The sequence below is a fragment of the Myotis myotis genome, unplaced genomic scaffold (assembly GCF_014108235.1).
Source record: "Myotis myotis isolate mMyoMyo1 unplaced genomic scaffold, mMyoMyo1.p scaffold_m19_p_18, whole genome shotgun sequence".
Taxonomy (NCBI): Eukaryota; Metazoa; Chordata; class Mammalia; order Chiroptera; family Vespertilionidae; genus Myotis; species Myotis myotis.
Window position 1 is genome coordinate 2,591,348 of NW_023416322.1, and position 20,143 is coordinate 2,611,490.

At 59.0% G+C, this 20,143-nt stretch overlaps 1 protein-coding gene across 4 annotated transcripts in view; it reads left to right on the forward strand.

Moving 5' to 3' along the window:
- The window catches only part of UCK2 (uridine-cytidine kinase 2), a 49,026-nt gene extending 38,753 nt beyond the window's left edge, over positions 1–10,273 (forward strand). For 3 of the 4 annotated variants that reach the window (XM_036342579.1, XM_036342583.1, XM_036342580.1), the window contains 3 exons: positions 4,238–4,335; positions 6,502–6,550; positions 7,350–10,273. In XM_036342579.1, coding sequence (XP_036198472.1) covers positions 4,238–4,335; positions 6,502–6,550; positions 7,350–7,566 — 364 coding nt within the window. In that variant the 3' untranslated portion in view covers positions 7,567–10,273. The remainder of the gene's footprint in view (positions 1–4,237; positions 4,336–6,501; positions 6,551–7,349) is intronic. The other variant, XM_036342581.1, reaches the window with a different exon arrangement.
- Positions 10,274–20,143: the final 9,870 nt, after the last annotated feature.

Consider the following 20,143-nt stretch of genomic DNA (forward strand, 5'->3'; position numbering starts at 1 on the left):
AAGACTGCACAGGCTGTTGGAGGGCTGTGTCGCTGATCCGGGCGACAGGCGCACTGTCATCGTCACGGGGGAGCTGGGGAGAGATGAGAGGGCCTGCGGAGGCAGTGCCGTGGGGGCGAGGAGGGAATGAAGGTTGACTCAGGCCTCGTGGAGACAGGAAATGACAAGGTGAGCCCCTTGGCACCGAGCAGCCAGTGGCAGTTGGATCTGCTGAGTGCCAGCCCAGCGCCTCTGACCTCAGTATCTGGGAAGTGTGCCCGGTTGCGAAACATTTGCAGCTGATTCATTTCTGAGGTCTTATTGCAAGAGCTGCGCACGGACCCAGCCACGTGTGGAGAAGCCAGTCCAGCGCTCTGCCGCCCAAGTGTAGCGGGATCCACGCTGCTGGCTGGGGGTGCGTGGGGGGAGCAGAGCTCTGTGACGGAAAAAGCAGGGCTCCAGCTGGTTTTGAGATGTTGGTGGATCTCTCTATGGGTAATCGGGAGACATCTGGGTTTTAGGGCTGAGACTGGCCAGGTAGGAGTCCTGACAGCCGCGCCCGAGCCTGACTTCCTTGTGCACCTGCCTCAGGGCCTGGCTGATCCTTAAGTCACACCCAGCCGCCTGGGATCTGCCTGGAGGTCTGCCGGGACCTCAGGGAGGCGGCGGAGGCACGAGGAACCATGTGGACTGAGCCGAGTCCTGGTTTCCCCTTTTAGTAGTCGCTGGGTGCCCTCAGGCACACTGTGCTTTCACCTCTTCAGACCTCCTTTCCTATCGATCACCTGATGGTGGGTCCTCCTGGGCTGCTTGTGACGTTGGAGGTGAAGCAGGTGATGTGAGCGAGGGGCATCAATCAGTGTCGGTGTGGAGACGGAAATCCGCTCTGCCTGAGGTGGGAGGCGTCCTTCCTTGGGGACTGGCCTCAGGAGTTGGTGAGATCAGGCGAGAGTGTGAGGAGGCGGTGGAGATCGAACAGGAAGTCCCTCATTTGTCCTGACCATTCTGTGGAGTCGGGGGAGGTGGGGAGGCGGCCCCTGGGGTTTTGAGGGCTTAGCTCTGCAGCCCCACCTTCCCTGTCTCCCCGGGAAGGTGCTGCGTCTCTTGAGGGCCTGTCCTCTCGTGCGCCCACTGGTGAGCCACTTCCCTGGTGCACTTGCGGGACTTTCCCGGCGTGCTGTTTCTCAGGTCCTTTTTCTGTGCACGTGGGACGGAGGGCAGCCTGGGACGGAGGGCAGCCTGGGACGGAGGGCGGCCTGGGACGGAGGGCAGCCTGGGACGGAGGGCAGCTTGGGATGGAGGGCGGCCTGGAATGGAGGGCGGCTGGGCAGGGGCTCTGTGGGGGCAGGGCTGCACGGAAAGGGCAGACAGGAGCAGCTGCGGGGCACGGGACATTCCTGCAGCCTGAGTGAGGCAGTGGCTTATCTGTCCATCACTCCTTGAGTGGGCGGGGCGCCTGCTCTGCGTCATGCAATCCGGAGAGACGTCTTCCGAGGGGCCTCCTTCCCCCGGACCTCTGGGCACTCACCCCTGCCCCCGCCTCCCCCACCCCGGGAAGGGCCCTGGGGCGGCACTGAAAGTGAAGTGACGCAGCCACGAGGAAGCGTATTTGTTACGGGTCCGCGGAGTGGTGTCCAGGCTTTGGCTGAGCAGAAGAGGCATGGTGGGCACCGTGGCGGGAATGTGGGTGGACGTGTGCTGTTCTGCCCTGACCCACCCCCGCCTGGGCCTGTCCTGGCACAGCTGTGCAGGTCACAGTGCCGGCCAGGAGCTGGCTGTGAGTCCTTGAGTTCCCACTTTGTTCCAAGAGCTTATCCGGACTCAGCCCTCGACTTTCTCCATGTCCCAACAGCGAGGAGCAGGAGGGCCCATCCCATCCAAGGAGACAGTGCCCTGGAGGGACCCGGGAGAGGGGGCGAGGCGGACGGGCCTTTAGATGCCCAGTGGTCCCAGAGTCCAGGGTAGAAACCATAGAGGCCTTCCTTTCCTCGCGTGTGTGTGTGTGTGTGTGTGCGCGCGTGTGTGTGTCTGTGTGTTGTGTGATGTATGTGTGTGCGTGTGTCTCTCTGTGTGTATGTTGTGTGATGCACGTGTGTATATATATGCTGTGTGTGTCCTGCTGTCCCTTCCCGCACTGCACCCACCCCACCTCCCAGCTGCTGTGCAGGCTCTGGCTCTCGGCTGGTCTGACCGCTCCCCTCAGTTCACGGTGCTCTCTTGGTCCTGAAGCTCCCAGACTCTGCACCCATGCTGCGTGCGGGCCCAGCGCCCCTCACCCTGGGTCCCTTCATGACAGCGTGAGGAAGGGCCTGTCACCATCGTTCAGAGGCGGGAACAGAGGCCGCCTCGGTGGGGACCAGCGCCTTCTGGGCTGGGGAGTAGACACAGGTGGCCACCTGCTTTCCCTGCCTGTTGCCCCTCCAGCAGGTGACGGGAGGGGCTGCAGGCCTAGGCTGAGGATGTGAGTGCGTGTGTGTGTGCGTGTGCGTGTGCGTGTGTGTGCACACAGGCTGGGTGAGGACGGACTCCTGTCCAGGAGCAGTCGGCTGTGTGAAAAGCTTGCCTTGTGAGACCGCCTCGGGCTCCTGCAGGGCTGTGAGTAAGCTGGCTGCTGGTGGCCTTTGCTTTGTCTCAGTTCCCATCGTAGGCTCTGGCTTCCTCTTTGGTGACGGCTGGAGGATTGGTGGCCGCTGCTGTGTGTCTTGGCCCCACCTGCAGAGCCTGTGTCGGAATGCCCTGAGGGACAGGCCGTTTATCAGGACAGCCTGCTCTGGTCTGGGAGGACAGTCAGGGTCACCAGGCAAGTCTTGCTGGTTAGGGAGGACTGGTTAGGGAGGTTAGGGAGGACTGGTTAGGGAGGTTAGGGAGGACTAGAGAGGACTGGTTAGGGAGGTTAGGGAGGACTGGTTAGAGAGGATTGGTTAGGGAGGTTAGGGAGGACTGGTTAGGGAGGTTAGGGGCCAACCCACCACTTATTCCCTGGGCTCACCTCGGAGGAGCTGGAGGAAGTCGGGGCGCAGCAGTGGCACCTGCTCTAGACTGTGGTCTTGGACGCTGGCCCCGGCCAGCCTGGATCACAGCCACGACCCTCCCCTCCCCCCGCTCCCCTGCCCCTTCTGATCGTGCGTGTCCGTGTGCATAGGTGTGTGCAAGCAGGATTGGTCAGATGTGACTTCCAGACTCGCTCACAAACACTCCCTGTGTTCGTTCACAGCGGCTTCATCCCATCCCCCAGCCTGTGCCCTGAGAGCTGGCTGGGGGTGGATGTGATGCCATTTGGGGGGGGAAAGATCTCACAGCTCGTGCACCAAGGTTCAGAGTGACATCTGTAGGGGGAGGCTGGTTTTTTTGGTTTGTTTGTTTTTAAATTTTTCAGTTGATTTTAGATCGAGAGGAAGGGAGAGGAAGAGAGAGAGAGAGAGAGAGAGAGAGAGAGAGAGAGAGAGAGAGAGAGAGAGAGAGAAACATCCATATGAGAGGGAAACAGCGATCAGTTGCCTCCTGAATGTGCCCGGACCGGAAATCAGCCCTGTGACCCTTTGTGCACGGGAAGACGCCCCAACCAGCCGAGCCACCTGGCCAGGGCAGGGGGGCTGTTTTGACAGACAGACTCACCTCTCAGCTCACTGCTGAGTTTGGGGAAACAGGCTTGGGGCGGCTCGTGCTCTGTGGCAGAGCCATGGCTCAGTGCTTCGTCGGGCAGACCCTCTCCGTTTTGGACACATGAGTCTGTTAAAAAAGGTGTTTGAATGTCCCTGCATCACCCTGCCCAGTGTGGGCTGCTCCCCAGGGTTAACCCATCGTTCCCTGCACTGTGGTTTCCTTGTTTCTCACTAAGTCGTCGTCCGTTTGCAAACCTCTGTGCGTGACTGAGTGGGAAAGGCTGACAGCAGAGGGTCGCTGACGGCACACAGGTGCAGGGACGGGAGGCAGGTGGGCAGTGTGCCCCTCCGCCAGGAAGCCCACCACCTTCTGGGCTCCCCAGGACGGCCCCGCTCTTCGGCTGTCCACACTGCAGTTTATTAGGTCAAATGCTGCTTGAACCAAGAAGCCGTGCAGCCGTGGCTCAGCCTCGAGCCCTCGCCGAATTTTACCGCAGCAGGCGTAGACGTGGGACTCGTCTTCCCGAAGCCGCTGCTCACCTGCTCTTGGTCACGGCTCAGGTCCCAGCGTGTGGCCCACCCAGAGGCCGGGAGGCCGGGTCGGCTCCAGGGGTCGGCTTTGGCGCCATTTCCCACTGTTCCCCCTTCTCTTACAGTGTTAAGAGACATCAGCGAGAGGGGGAGGGACCTGGAGCAGATCTTGTCCCAGTACATCACCTTCGTCAAGCCCGCCTTCGAGGAGTTCTGCTTGCCGGTGAGTGCGTCCCGGTTTGTTTTGTCGAGTCTGGACTGTAACGTGTAGGCAGACACACGGGTGTGGGCTGAGGCAGCGCCCTGCTCGCAGCTCACTGGGAGCGCCACCCTCTGCGGAGGCCCCGGGAAGGGCGGCCTCTGGTGCTTTGCCGCCTGACCCCGGTCCTCAGTCTGTCTCACGTCGGGGCCTTGGGATGGTGCTGCTCATTCCCGGGAGGCCTGCGTCTCGTGGCCAGGCTCCTGTGTGAGCGCTTGCTTGAAGGCGCGTCACAGCTCCGGGCAGCCTCCGCCTCGGCTGTGGGCACCCGGGAAGGTCCCTGGTGGGTGGAGTGTGCGGGGGGGGGGGGGGGGGCTCCGCTGCAGGGTCTCCCCTCTGACCCTCCTCGGTCACTCAGCCCAGCCTGTGCGAGCTCCTCTCGCCCGATGCGTCCCCGTCGGGAAGGGAGCTGTGCTGGGGGGCATCCCCGCCCTGGCACCCTGGCACAGCCCCGACAGCCTGGCAGTGAGGAGGCTTTCTGAGCAGGAAGGTCAGGGCAGGGGCGTCCTCGGCTTCTTGGGGAGACTGTGAATGCCGCCGGGACCGGGCGCCCTGCGTGAGGAAGGGGACTCCGCGTGTCTCCTCCAGGCTGGCTGAGCTCTGGGCTAGCTCCCTAAGGGCATATGATTCAGCTTGAGGGGGGGCGGGGAGGGGGGGGCTCGGCCTGGTCTGGGTGGTCCCCGGAGGCCTGGGGGCTGGGAGGGTGTTGAGAAGAGGCACAGAGTGAGGGCCAGGTCTTCGCTCCTTTCCTGGAGAGTCAGCTTCCCGGCTGCCTTCGTTCCTCCCGTCTGTTACGAGCAGGTCTTGCGTCAGACGGACTTGACTTTGTTTCCGATCCGGTTAGGCAGGCTCTGAGTCAGCAGGAGTAACCTTGAGGATTGGGTTTCAGGCTTAGGTTTCTGGGAAGAGGGCAGAGCGGCCGAGCAGCGGTGAAATTCTATCCGTCCGTCCATCCATCCCTCTGACTGAGGACTTCTCTTGTTCACGTAACGAGAGAGCAAACTAAATTTATTATTGGACATGAATTAGAGCTAACTGGCAATTTTCTGCCGACTGGCTGAGTTGTGAGCTCAGAATTCGGCACAGACTTTTTCTGGGTGGTTGCTGCTGGTTCCCACGGCCCAGCCACTGGTGCCCAGAGAGATCGGGTCGCTCCCCGGTGAGCCCGGAGCTCGGACCCGATGGTCTGCCCGGGTCAGGCTGGGTTACCGTTCCAGTCTGGAGAGCCTCATGTTTATGTGGTCTCACCCTAAACCTCGGTTATACACCCAGACACAGTTCTTTGGAAAATGGGCCACAAAATCTCAGTGAGTGAAATACAAAAGGGTTTTGTGCTAATTGTACCCTTTTAACAACAAGTGTAGCCCAGCCAGCGTGGCTCAGTGGTTGAGTGTTGACCTATGAACCAGGAGGTCACGGTTTGATTCGTGGTCGGGGCACATGCCCAGGTTGTGGGCTCCGTCCCCAGTGTGGGGCGTGCAGGAGGCAGCCGATCCATGACTCATTATTAATGTTTTTGACTCTCCCTTCCTCTCTGAAATCAATAAAAACATGTTTTTAAAATAAGTGACGTGACAGGGCCCGGGCCCCATCTTCAGAGGCCTTTTCTGGGTTCACCTCGCGCTGCCGGCTGCACAGGTGTTCCGGTGGATTGCTCCCCTGAAGTTGGGGTTTCACTAATTCACACTTTTCTTGGGGGTGAAGAAGCAATTACAGATTTGGTTTCAAAGACCACAGGTTCCTCCTGCAGGTTGTAAACTGAAACCATGTGGAACGTTCAAATGTGAACTTGAAAAGCTGATTGTGATTGATTAATAGATTGATTTTAGAGAGAGGGGAAGGGGGGGAGAGATAGAATGATTTGTTGTTCCACTGATTTATGCATTCATTGGTTGGTTCTTGCATGTGCCCTGACCAGAGATTGAATACGCAACCAACTGAGCTAGCTACCCAGCCGGGCTGATTTATTATAATTTAGATAAAGCGGGTAAAAAAATTATGTCCGAAGCCTGACGCCGCTGCCCTCTGGGTTAGGTGGAGAGATGGCCACCCCTTCCCCACGGTCCCCAGGGCGGCTTGGGCCGCTTTCTCTCTGAACCCCTCTTAGTTCTAAATACCTTTTTTCCGCAGACAAAGAAATACGCGGACGTGATCATTCCGAGAGGTGTAGACAATCTCGGTGAGTCCTCGGGGTGTCGTGCTTTGGGGCGGGGCAGGGCGACCAAACAAGGCCCTGCGGGGTGGCGGACCCCGGAAAGGAATGCCCACCTGCCCGGCGGCTGTGGGCACCGGCCCTGTGTTATGCACGTGTGCATGTGGGCACACATGTGGACTGCTATTCCCTGGCTGAAACCAGAGGTGTGGAGAAACCCTGTCTTCTCATTCTCTTATCATTGATTTTCTCCATTTAAAACATTTAGTTTGTTTGCTGAGACTTTTGCTGTCTGCCTCCTGTTGTCCTCAGCCTGTCTTTTTCATGACAGTGACCTTTGTAGAACGCCCGCCACCTGGGTTTGTCCGGGTCCCCAGGGCGGGGCTGGGTTGGCACGACCAGGACAGTGCCCGGAAGACGTGTTCTTTGCGTGTCACCCCAGAAAGCACTCGGTGCTTCTGTTTTTGAAGTTAGTTGATCCTTGGCATAATTGTTTGTAATGGTGAGAAGAGAGAGTCCTGTGTTGCATCGCCGTTGGAGGAGAGGGTCCTCCGTGGGTCACTGGGTTTGGGACGGGTCACAGCCGGTGGTGCCGCGGAGAAGGCCAGTCCTCACGCCTGCAGACGGGGTCGGGCTGATCGCCTTGCTGCCGCCGTGACTGACCACCTCAGAAGAAGCCCGTGTATTCAGGGCTTCCCGTGTCCGGGCACGGCCTGTCTTCCTCTGGGACCCTCCAGGGGGTCACGTCAGCCCCTTGGGGGGCTCGGGGAGGCGGTTCCCTCCACCCCGGGTGCGTCCCTAACCGCTGCCCGTCTCTGCCCCCCAGTGGCCATCAACCTCATCGTGCAGCACATCCAGGACATTCTCAACGGAGGGCCGTCCAAGCGGCAGACCAACGGCTATCTCAACGGCTGCACGCCCGCACGCAAGAGGCAGGCCTCCGAGCCCAGCAGCCGGCCGCACTGACCCGCCCCGGGCCCTGCCCCGCTCCCGGGCACGGCGGCGGCCGGGGATCGGCCGTCTGTACAGACGGTTTCCTGTGACTCTGCTCATTTAAGAAAACAACACGGAAAAGAAATGCCTTTGATCTTGAAGTGGAACTTGACCCCGAGCTTACATGACGAACTGTGCCAACTACCACTGGTGATGCCTGATCATGCCAACCTGTACCAGTTACCAGTACACACGCATATATAAAAGGATCTATTTTTGTGTAAATGTACGAAATCCTGTAAAGCTGTGTGCTGCTGAGTGTTTTGCAGGAGGGCCCGCGCTGAGCTTCCCCGGGGCAGGTGGCCCCTGGCGTCCAGGCGGGCGGCTGGCCTGTGAGGTGGGAGCACGGGGCTTGTGGCCCACGCTGAGCGCCTGCCAAATGCACTGCTTGGAGCTGCAGCTTACTGACATGTCGAGGAGAGAGACTTTTTTTCTTTTGAGTTGAAATTAGGCAAGACCTCACCCGAAAAATCAAACTCAGGGAAGGGGCCCTTTCCAACGGCCCACCCTCCGCCCCCCGCTGGCTGCTCGGGTGGCAGCGTGACGCCTCCCTCACTCCCCCGTGACTCGGTCTCCAGAGCCAGAGCTGCCTGTCCCTCGTCCCTGGCGGGGATCTGACTCCCAGGGAGTTTTGGACCAGGCTCCCCAGGCTTTTCCCAGCCTGAGGGGCGCACAGCGGTCCCTTGCAATCCGGGTGCTGAAGAGACTTCTGCTGGCAGAAAGGCAGCTGGCAGCCCCTCGCAGAGTGGCGACAGAGCTCTGCCCGCGCAGGGCACAGTGGCTTTGTCCCCGAGATGCGGGGATTTGCAGCGAGATGGGGTGGCACACACCTTAGGCAGCGTCATCGCTGGCGGCATCGCAGATGGGCTGCCTTTCGGGTGTGGCAGCCCTGGGCGTGGGGGGTGGCGGGAAATGGCATTTAGGTCCTAAGCTGGAGGCTCGGGATGAAAGGCTTGGGGTGGAGAATTCCCTCTTCCCCGGGGGCTTCCTCTTGGCGAATATGAGTAGCTTTGGAAGAAGCAGGTTCTTGGACTCTGGCGGGAGGGGGTGCAAGAAGGGGGGGGAACAGTTGAGGTCTGATTAGAGTCCGCGCCCAAGCCTGTAACTGCCCGAGACAGCCTCCCTTTCTCAGTTGCCACACCCTCAGCTTGTCCTCCATGGGCTGCCCTGCCTGAGTGTTCTGGGGGGCCTCCCCTTCCCTTCCCAATGCTGCCGAGCCCATCGGAGCCATTCAGGTGCATCTGCCACGTGCTCCGCGAGCACCATCCATGTTGACCCCCCTTTTCTGGACCTGATTTGACTCTAACTCTGCTTTGCTGTTTCAAACCTAAACCCCAAAAGAGCTTTGCCGGCCCTGAGACAGTGGGGAGACGTGTCACAGGCCTGAGGATGTTCCTGACCCCCAGCCGCCGGGTGGGGCACGGGCTCCGAGGGCCCCGGGCGGAGGTGCTGGGTTTCAGAATCAGTGTTCATTACCTTTCCCATCCTGCCTTGCACGGCTCTGAGGTGAAGGGTGGAGGGCAGGCCCGGGTTGGGGTCCTCCTGCCCTGGTGCCTGTGTGCTCCGGGAGGCCCGCCCCCGTGCCGGAGCCCTGGCCTGTCCGTCAGCGGGTAGCACCCTCAACTTTACTTGAAGCTCCCAGGTGCCAAACCATTTAGTGCCTTGGCTGCGGGTCCCCCTGCCTCGGAAGGTGGGCTTTCTCATCTCAGCCTTGTCTACGTAGCCGCCTCGTCCACCCATCGTGTGGGTGCTAAGCCGCTGTGGGCTGCCCGGCCTCCTGGTAAAACCATCTCCGGTTCTCAGTGGCTCTGCTGGGGGCGCGGACCGTGGCCCGGTTCTGGGAACCCTGTGTCCTGGGCCAGGAAAGGGGCAGCCCTGCCGAGCCCAGCATTTCGCCAGCTGAGGCTGAACTTGAGCTTCTGTAGGACAGACCCTGGGGCTGGCCTTCGAGAGCCGCTTCTCCCTCTGCACGGCCTCCCACGCGTTGTCCGCAGACCAGGCGAGTGGGAAACGGGCACGAAGCCGCGGCCGCCCGCGGGAAGGCCTGGCCCCGCACTCCCTCAGGCTCAGGGAGCTCCTGCCGCAGCCTCTTCCGTGGGCAGCCCGGCCAGTGGAGCCGAGGTGGGGGCGGTGTGGAAGCGCAGGTGCTGACCTCGGGTGTCCTGTGGGGAGTGGGTGGCGTGGCCCTGGGAGGCCACAGGAGCTCAGGGAGGCCGAGGGCGGTGACGGGAGGGTCTCCAGCGCCCCCTTTAGAACAGTGGCCCTGCAGTGGGCTCTGCTCCGCTCCTGGCTGCATGGCCCCTGGCTTCCTCTCCCCTGGGCTCAATTGGACACTCGACTGGGTGCCAGTGGGTCACCAGTCTCAGGCCACTGGGTCAGGCTGCAGGCAGGTGGGGAGTGGGAGGGGCTGGAGCCCAGCTGGTGGAGGGTCACCTGAGTGCTGGGTTTGGGGGGGGGTGCTCTGCCCTTCACCCTGTCCTCTGGGTGGTGGGACAAGGGAGGGCGTCGCTGGGCTGAGTGGAACTCAGAGCCCCTTTGATCTCTGGCCCTGCCTCCCTCGCAGGTGGGCAGGTGGCAGGTGTGGCAGGGCCTCCTCGCTGCTCTTCCCCTGGTGGAGCCCAGCCAGGGAGGGACTTGGGCCTTTTTCTTTGAGATGCTTGCTCCCCCTCTGCCTCCTAACCGGGTCTCAATTGTTCAGTTACAGGAATGGCCACATGCAATGTACTTTGTTGTAAATAAAGACGGAACAGAAAGCCACCTGTGCCTTCCTGTGGTGTTTGGGAGGCGGGGGCGATGGGAGGGTGAGGGGCCACGGGAGGCGGGGGCGATAGGAGGGTGAGGGGCCACGGGAGGTGGGGGCGATGGGAGGGTGAGGGGCCACGGGAGGTGGGGGTGATGGGAGGGTGAGGGGCCATGGGAGGTGGGGGCGATGGGAGGGTGAGGGGCCATGGGAGGTGGGGGCGATGGGAGGGTGAGGAGGCGATGGGAGGGTTTGGGGGGTGGGGAGGATGGGGGGGGTGGGGAGGATGGGAGGCGGAGGCAGTGGGAGGGCAGCGCCTAGCCTTTGCGGGTGGACACGGCTACGCGCGCTGTGACTCCGCCTCGCAGTCCAGCCTGGACCCTGGTGATTTGCGGGCATGTGGGCGTTTCTCCTTTGCCCCTGAAAGCGACTGTGGTTTCCGGAGGCGTCTGTGCCCTGGGCCTCTGGCTCAGCTCCCGCCGGTCCTGTCACTGCTTTCTCTGGGCCAGTCACCACCCTTCCTCAGCTTCCACCACCAGCACCCACACACCGCCTTCCAAGTTGGTTTCCCCTGTGGCAGTGGGACACCCGGTGGGTGCCACGTGTGAGCGTCCTGAAGGAGCGTGTCGGTGTGACTGAGCTCCGAGGCCAGGCCCTGCAGGCGGCCACGTCCCTGTTTGCAAAAGACCTCCATCACTCACACCCAGGGTTTACAATAATGGGCTTTGTGCTCTGAGGAGCAGCCTGGCCCCCACAACCTCCCTGCTGCTCTCAGCTCCCCGGCACCCCTGCGCGCCCGGCCCCGAGGCACAAGGGACCCTCAGTGTGCGTCTGCCCCTAACAGCCACCTGTTCCCCCGACTGCACCCCATCAAGGACCCGGCAGAACCACAGGAGCTCTCCTGGGGAGGCCCCCCTCGGGGCTGCTGCGGAGTCTGAGAGCAGCAGCCTGACGGCATCGTGAGTTACCGCCAGGTGGCTGGCAGGTGTCACAGGTGGTGGTTGTGTGGCTGGTTCAGCTGATCCTGCTCCTCTGCATTGCTCTCCTCTCTGCCCTGGACCACCTCTGCCCTGGACCGCCTCTGCCCTGGACCACCTCTGCCCTGGACCGCCTCTGCCCTGGACCACCTCTGTCCTGGACCACCTCTGTCCTCTGACCACCTCTGTCAACTGACCGCCTCTGTCCTCTGACCACCTCTGTCCTCTGACCGCCTCTGTCCTCTGACCGCCTCTGTCCTGGACCACTTCTGTCCTCTGACCACTGTGTCCTGGACCACCTCTGTCCTGGACCACCTCTGTCCTGGACCACCTCTGTCCTCTGACCACCTCTGTCAACTGACCGCCTCTGTCCTCTGACCACCTCTGTCCTCTGACCGCCTCTGTCCTCTGACCGCCTCTGTCCTCTGACCACCTCTGCCCTCTGACCACCTCTGCCCTGGACCACCTCTGTCCTCTGATCACCTCTGCCCTGGACCACCTCTGTCCTCTGACCGCCTCTGCCCTCTGACCACCTCTGCCCTAAACCACCTCTGTCCTCTGACCACCTCTGCCCTGGAACGCCTCTGTCCTGGACCACCTCTGTCCTCTGACCACCTCTGTCAACTGACCGCCTCTGTCCTCTGACCACCTCAGTCCTCTGACCGCCTCTGTCCTCTGACCGCCTCTGTCCTCTGACCGCCTCTGTCCTGGACCACTTCTGTCCTCTGACCACCTCTGCCCTGGACCACCTCTGTCCTGGACCACCTCTGCCCTGGACCACCTCTGTCCACTGACCGCCTCTGTCCTCTGACCACCTCTGTCCTCTGACCGCCTCTGTCCTCTGACCGCCTCTGTCCTCTGACCACCTCTGCCCTGGACCACCTCTGTCCTCTGACCACCTCTGCCCTGGACCACCTCTGTCCTCTGACCGCCTCTGCCCTCTGACCACCTCTGCCCTGGACCACCTCTGTCCTCTGACCGCCTCTGTCCACAGACCACCTCTGTCCTCTGACCGCCTCTGTCCACTGACCACCTCTGTCAACTGACCGCCTCTGTCCTCTGACCACCTCTGTCCTCTGACCGCCTCTGTCCTCTAACCGCCTCTGTCCTCTGACCACCTCTGCCCTCTGACCACCTCTGCCCTGGACCACCTCTGTCCTCTGACCACCTCTGCCCTGGACCACCTCTGTCCTCTGACCGCCTCTGCCCTCTGACCACCTCTGCCCTGGACCACCACTGTCCTCTGACCGCCTCTGTCCACAGACCACCTCTGTCCTCTGACCGCCTCTGTCCACTGACCGCCTCTGTCCGCTGACCACCTCTGTCCTCTGACCACCTCTGTCCACTGACCACCTCTGCCCTGGACCACCTCTGTCAACTGACCGCCTCTGTCCTCTGACCACCTCTGTCAACTGACCGCCTCTGTCCTCTGACCACCTCTGTCCACTGACCACCTCTGCCCTGGACCACCTCTGTCCTCTGACCACCTCTGTCCTGGACCACCTCTGTCCTCTGACCACCTCTGCCCTGGACCACCTTTGTCCTCTGACCACCTCTGCCCTAGACCACCTCTGTCCGCTGACCACCTCTGTCCTCTGACCACCTCTGCCTGGACCACCTCTGTCCGCTGACCACCTCTGTCCTCTGACCACCTCTGCCCTGGACCACCTCTGTCCTCTGACCACCTCTGCCCTGGACCACCTCTGTCCTCTGACCACCTCTGCCCTGGACCACCTCTGTCCGCTGACCACCTCTGTCCTCTGACCACCTCTGCCCTGGACCACCTCTGTCCTCTGACCACCTCTGCCCTGGACCACCTCTGTCCGCTGACCACCTCTGCCCTGGACCACCTCTGTCCGCTGACCACCTCTGTCCTGGACCACCTCTGTCCTCTGACCACCTCTGCCCTGGACCACCTCTGTCCTCTGACGACCTTTGTCAACTGACCGCCTCTGTCCTCTGACCACCTCTGTCCTCTGACCACCTCTGTCCTCTGACCACCTCTGTCCTGGACCACCTCTGTCCTCTGACCACCTCTGCCCTGGACCACCTCTGTCCACTGACCACCTCTGCCCTGGACCACTTCTGTCCGCTGACCACCTCTGTCCACAGACCACCTCTGCCCTGGACCACCTCTGTCCTGGACCACCTCTGTCCTGGACCACCTCTGCCCTGGACCACCTCTGCCCTGGACCACCTCTGTCCTCTGACCACCTCTGCCCTCTGACCACCTCTGCCCTGGACCACCTCTGTCCTGGACCACCTCTGTCCTCTGACCACCTCTGTCCTGGACCACCTCTGTCCTCTGACAGCCTCTGTCCTCTGACCGCCTCTGTCCTGGACCACTTTTGTCCTCTGACCACCTCTGCCCTGGACCACCTCTGTCCTGGACCACCTCTGCCCTTGACCACCTCTGTCCTCTGACCGCCTCTGTCAACTGACCGCCTCTGTCCTCTGACCGCCTCTGTCCTCTGACCGCCTCTGTCCTCTGACCACCTCTGCCCTCTGACCACCTCTGCCCTGGACCACCTCTGTCCTCTGACCACCTCTGTCAACTGACCGCCTCTGTCCACTAACCACCTCTGTCAACTGACCGCCTCTGTCCTCTGACCACCTCTGTCCACTGACCACCTCTGCCCTGGACCACCTCTGTCCTCTGACCACCTCTTTCCTGGACCACCTCTGTCCTCTGACCACCTCTGCCCTGGACCACCTCTGTCCGCTGACCACCTCTGTCCTCTGACCACCTCTGCCCTGGACCACCTCTGTCCGCTGACCACCTCTGCCCTGGACCACCTCTGTCCACTGACCACCTCTGTCCTCTGACCACCTCTGCCCTGGACCACCTCTGTCCTCTGACCACCTCTGCCCTGGACCACTTCTGTCCGCTGACCACCTCTGTCCACAGACCACCTCTGCCCTGGACCACCTCTGTCCTGGACTACCTCTGCCCTGGACCACCTCTGTCCCCTGACCACCTCTGTCCTCTGACCACCTCTGCCCTGGACCACCTCTGTCCTCTGACGACCTTTGTCAACTGACCGCCTCTGTCCTCTGACTACCTCTTTCCTCTGACCACCTCTGTCCTGGACCACCTCTGTCCTCTGACCACCTCTGCCCTGGACCACCTCTGTCAACTGACCGCCTCTGTCCACTGACCACCTCTGCCCTGGACCACATCTGTCCGCTGACCACCTCTGTCCACAGACCACCTCTGCCCTGGACCACCTCTGTCCTGGACCACCTCTGTCCTGGACCACCTCTGCCCTGGACCACCTCTGTCCTCTGACCACCTCTGCCCTGGACCACCTCTGCCCTGGACCACCTCTGTCCTCTGACCACCTCTGTCCTGGACCACACTGTTCTCTGACCACCTCTGTCCTCTGACCACCTCTGCCCTGGACCACCTCTGTCCTGGACCACCTCTGTCCTCTGACCACCTCTGCCCTGGACCACCTCTGTCCTCTGACCACCTCTGCCCTGGACCACCTCTGTCCTCTGACCACCTCTGCCCTGGACCACCTCTGTCCTCTGACCACCTCTGCCCTGGACCACCTCTGTCCTCTGACCACCTCTGTCCTCTGACCACCTCTGCCCTGGACCACCTCTGTCCTCTGACCACCTCTGCCCTGGACCACCTCTGTCCGCTGACCACCTCTGCCCTGGACCACCTCTGTCCGCTGACCACCTCTGTCCTGGACCACCTCTGTCCTCTGACCACCTCTGCCCTGGACCACCTCTGTCCTCTGACGACCTTTGTCAACTGACCGCCTCTGTCCTCTGACCACCTCTGTCCTCTGACCACCTCTGTCCTCTGACCACCTCTGTCCTGGACCACCTCTGTCCTCTGACCACCTCTGCCCTGGACCACCTCTGTCCACTGACCGCCTCTGTCCACTGACCACCTCTGCCCTGGACCACTTCTGTCCGCTGACCACCTCTGTCCACAGACCACCTCTGCCCTGGACCACCTCTGTCCTGGACCACCTCTGCCCTGGACCACCTCTGCCCTGGACCACCTCTGCCCTGGACCACCTCTGTCCTCTGACCACCTCTGCCCTCTGACCACCTCTGCCCTGGACCACCTCTGTCCTGGACCACCTCTGTCCTCTGACCACCTCTGTCCTGGACCACCTCTGTCCTCTGACCGCCTCTGTCCTCTGACCGCCTCTGTCCTGGACCACTTCTGTCCTCTGACCACCTCTGCCCTGGACCACCTCTGTCCTGGACCACCTCTGCCCTTGACCACCTCTGTCCTCTGACCGCCTCTGTCAACTGACCACCTCTGTCCTCTGACCGCCTCTGTCCTCTGACCGCCTCTGTCCTCTGACCACCTCTGTCCTCTGACCACCTCTGCCCTGGACCACCTCTGTCCTCTGACCACCTCTGTCAACTGACCGCCTCTGTCCACTAACCACCTCTGTCAACTGACCGCCTCTGTCCTCTGACCACCTCTGTCCACTGACCACCTCTGCCCTGGACCACCTCTGTCCTCTGACCACCTCTTTCCTGGACCACCTCTGTCCTCTGACCACCTCTGCCCTGGACCACCTCTGTCCGCTGACCACCTCTGTCCTCTGACCACCTCTGCCCTGGACCACCTCTGTCCGCTGACCACCTCTGCCCTGGACCACCTCTGTCCACTGACCACCTCTGTCCTCTGACCACCTCTGCCCTGGACCACCTCTGTCCTCTGACCACCTCTGCCCTGGACCACTTCTGTCCGCTGACCACCTCTGTCCACAGACCACCTCTGCCCTGGACCACCTCTGTCCTGGACTACCTCTGCCCTGGACCACCTCTGTCCCCTGACCACCTCTGTCCTCTGACCACCTCTGCCCTGGACCACCTCTGTCCTCTGACGACCTTTGTCAACTGACCGCCTCTGTCCTCTGACCACCTCTGTCCTCTGACCACCTCTGTCCTGGACCACCTCTGTCCTCTGACCACCTCTGCCCTGGACCACCTCTGTCAACTGACCGCCTCTGTCCACTGACCACCTCTGCCCTGGACCACATCTGTCCGCTGACCACCTCTGTCCACAGACCACCTCTGCCCTGGACCACCTCTGTCCTGGACCACCTCTGCCCTGGACCACCTCTGCCCTGGACCACCTCTGTCCTCTGACCACCTCTGACCTGGACCACCTCTGTCCTGGACCACCTCTGTCCTCTGACCACCTCTGTCCTGGACCACACTGTTCTCTGACCACCTCTGTCCTCTGACCACCTCTGCCCTGGACCACCTCTGTCCTGGACCACCTCTGTCCTCTGACCACCTCTGTCCTGGACCACCTCTGTCCTCTGACCACCTCTGTCCTGGACCACCTCTGTCCTCTGACCACCTCTGTCCTCTGACCACCTCTGTCCTGGACCACCTCCAGCTGGAGGCTTTGCCTGGGACTCAGTTCATTGCTCAGAGTCAGTTCTCCTGTGTGTTGGGGTGCAAAGCGCAGGCCATGAGGCCCTTGGGCAGATTTGTTGCTCTTGCCACCCTGTCAGCACGTCCTCTGCGCCAGCCTCTGTGCCAAGGCTCTGTAGCCAGGAGACAGCCTGGGATGTGGGGAGTCCGCGTGGGAGGGCGGGGCCAGGGAGATGGGTTTCTATCCTCTGGTGCTGAGGAGCATTAATTTCCTTTTAAAGCAGTTTAAACTGATCGTTGTCTAAAACCCACCTGCTGGGGACTGGAAATACCGGGGGTGGGGGAACTTGGGAAAGTATTTGACTGTCTAACCCTTATGTACATTGGAAACGAATTCAAAATAGAACTGAACGTAAACTGTAATGAAAGAATATTAATTAAAAAATTAGAAATTAAGCCCTTGCCAGTTTTTGATTCCCAGTCAAGGGCATGTACCTGGGTTACAGGTTCAATCCCTGGCCCTGGTTGGGGCTCATGGGGGATGCAGCCAATTGCTGTGTCTCTTGAATCAATGTCTCTCTCTCCCCCTCCCTTCCTTCCACTCTCCAAAAATTCAATGGAGAAAAAACTATCCTCGGGTGAGGGTTAAAATAAGTAAGTAAAGTAATAATTAAAAACACCTGCTAGCCCTAACCGGGTTGGCTCAGTGGATACAGCGTCGGCCTGCGGACTGAACGGTCCCAGGTTCGATTCCGGTCAAGGGCATGTACCTTGGTTGCGGGCAGAGGTTGTCCAGGACAGGGGGGTATGCAGGAGGCAGCCGATTGATGTTTCTAACTCTCTATCCCTCTCCCTTCCTCTCTGTAAAAAATCAATAAAATATATTTAAAAAATAAAAAATAAAAACACCTGCTAAATCTTGGGCGATGCCTGTGTGTGTGTGTGTGTGTGTGTGTGTGTGTGTGTGTGTGGTGAAGCTGTGAATTAAAATAACATCAAATAGCCAAGGCATCAATTTGGTAAGACTAAACCCAGACACGTATTCTTCATGCATTCCCGTTTCACACTGAGGACTTGTTTGGGCCGGATCCGTGGTCCTAGTTCAGGGCCAGGATGAAAGTGGCCTGGGGTCCGGGGCAGCGCACTACCTGCCGACTGTCCCGGGCCAGGGAAAGCCAGCAAAGCCTCGCCTTGAAGCTCACGGTGGGATGTTATGCTGAAAAGCCTGGGACTCTCATGCGAGGCAATTTGCTTCAGCTATTTCAAGATTCCTCTTTTCAGTTCCTGACATTTCCAGCGTTCTCTGCGTGTTCGTGTTGGGACTTTTCCAGCCGCCAGTAAACCTTTCAGGTTGTCTCCTCTGATCCTTAAATCAGTCCTGCGGAGTATGCCAGGAATGCAATCACTCCAGCTTTAAGGGGTGGGAATGGATTTACCTGCAAACTGTGGGAGGTGGCTGGGGCTGAGGCTGTGGTGCGTGTCTGCCCCTTAGTGGTGGGTTTGGGTCTCAGCAAGAGGGTTGGGGGCGGGGAGCGTGGCTGATGGCATTCGCTTGGAGACCCGGGCTAGGAGAGCTGTCCTCGGGAGTCTAAATACGATGTGATCTCCTTTTTGCTTTGCTTTTTGTTTTCCTGGAAAATCCTTATGAAAGCCTTCACTCAGGCCCATAGGAGCTGACCCCCATCGATAGCAGTGGCTCCCCGAGCTGGCCCCTCGTCACTGGGGCTTGTGGACGCACACCGGGACCCGGTCCTGAGAATTCCGAGTCTGTAGGTCTAGGGAGAGAATCTGTCACAGCAAACGGTGCAGGTGAGTCTGGTGCACAGGCAGAGGTGGGAGCCAGGGCCTGGGGTTTCCATTCAGATCCGAGGTGTCCACTGGGCTGGGGGCAGCTTCTCCCAGAAATGCTGCCCAGACTGTCCTAGGCTCTTCCCGGCCTAAAACTTCTTCCTATGCAGTTCATGCTTTTTGATGCTGTTACCTGAAGATATTTTTCCCATTGATTTGTAAAGAGAGTAGAGGGCGGGAGAGGAGGGAGAGAGAGAGGGAGGGAGAGAGAGAAACATTGATCTGAGAGAGGCACATTGATCCGTTGCTTCCTGCAGTTCCCCAGTTCAGGCCGGGGCTGGAATCAAAACCGCAACCCTTGATTGGGGAATCGAACCCAAGACCCTCTGTGCGTGGGCCCAAACTAAATTTATTATTGGACATAAATTAGAGTTAACTGCCAATTTTCTGCCATTTAACTTAGTTGTGAGCTCAGAAGTCTGCACAAACCTCCCGTTTACCCCAACATTTTCGAGATTTCTATGTTTACTTTTATCATCTCTGCATCTTGGAAATGACACATTATGTTTTTCTGTAGTGACTATCTTTTCAAGTTAATGTGCACACTTGACAAATCTCTAATCTCCTCCCAAGCTAGATAAGAGCTTTAGAAGGCTTTAATCACCACGCTGTCCACCTTACCCGTGAGAGTTGCTACGTATTTTACTAGTTCCACTTAGCTTTTATATTTTGTAAGCTAATTATAACTATTGTTTTAAAAATAATCATTTATGCTGTGTTTGTATAGCTTTAGCTAGACTTTCACTATTTCACTTGGCACTTTCTTCCTTCTGGATTCAGTTCTCATTCTCACCAGCATTCTTCACTGATTCTTTCACAGAGGGGTTAGTGGTGCGGTCTTTGTTGAAAATGTCTTTAGGCACCTTCCCTTTTGAATGATAATTTAGCTGTGTATTCTTTCAACATTTTGAGGTTTTTTTTTCTGCTTTCTTTTATCTTTTTTAATAAAGACTCCTCTTTGTCTTTGATGCTCTGCAGTTTGCCATGAAGTGCTGAAACATGGGTTTATTTGCAGTTATCCACAGGTGCTTCCCGGCTGGTGAGGTCTGTGTGTTTCATTTGTTCTAGAAAATTCACGGCGATTCTCCTTTCTGATGTTGCCTCCTGACCCTTCGCTCTGTGCTCTCCCTCTAGAGCTGTAGGTGCGTCTGTGTACGACCCTTTCTTCTCTCTTCCAGGTCTCTTCCCCTCACTTCCTTTTTCATCTTTTTAACTCCTCAAGGTGACATGTTTGCAAAGTTTCACTTATTGTCTCTTCTGCTGCCCAAACTCACTCATCAGGTGTTCAGTTTCATTGACCATATTCATAGCTTTAAAAAACCCACTATTTCATCACATTACAAATCATGTTGATTTTCTAAGTGTCTTATCTTTAAGTTTTATTTCCTCTTCTTGGCTCCTGTAAAATTTATTTTCTTATATGCTCAACTATACATTAAACAGAACTTTTTTGCATATTTTATCTAGTATTTTTAAGTACTTTGTAGCAACAGGGCTTCCTGGTTATCTGAGACATGATAGTGGGAAAAAATGTATCCCATTGGTTTTCTCAAACTTTTTCTTCAGAAAAATTCTGCTTTGTCGACAGGGTCAAATGTTACTTGGAGTCCCACTGGGCAAAGTATGTGACATGTGCTGGGGCGCCCGGGCTGTGAGCGCTGTCGCTCCAAATTCACCTGTAGGCTCGGGAACCGTGACGTA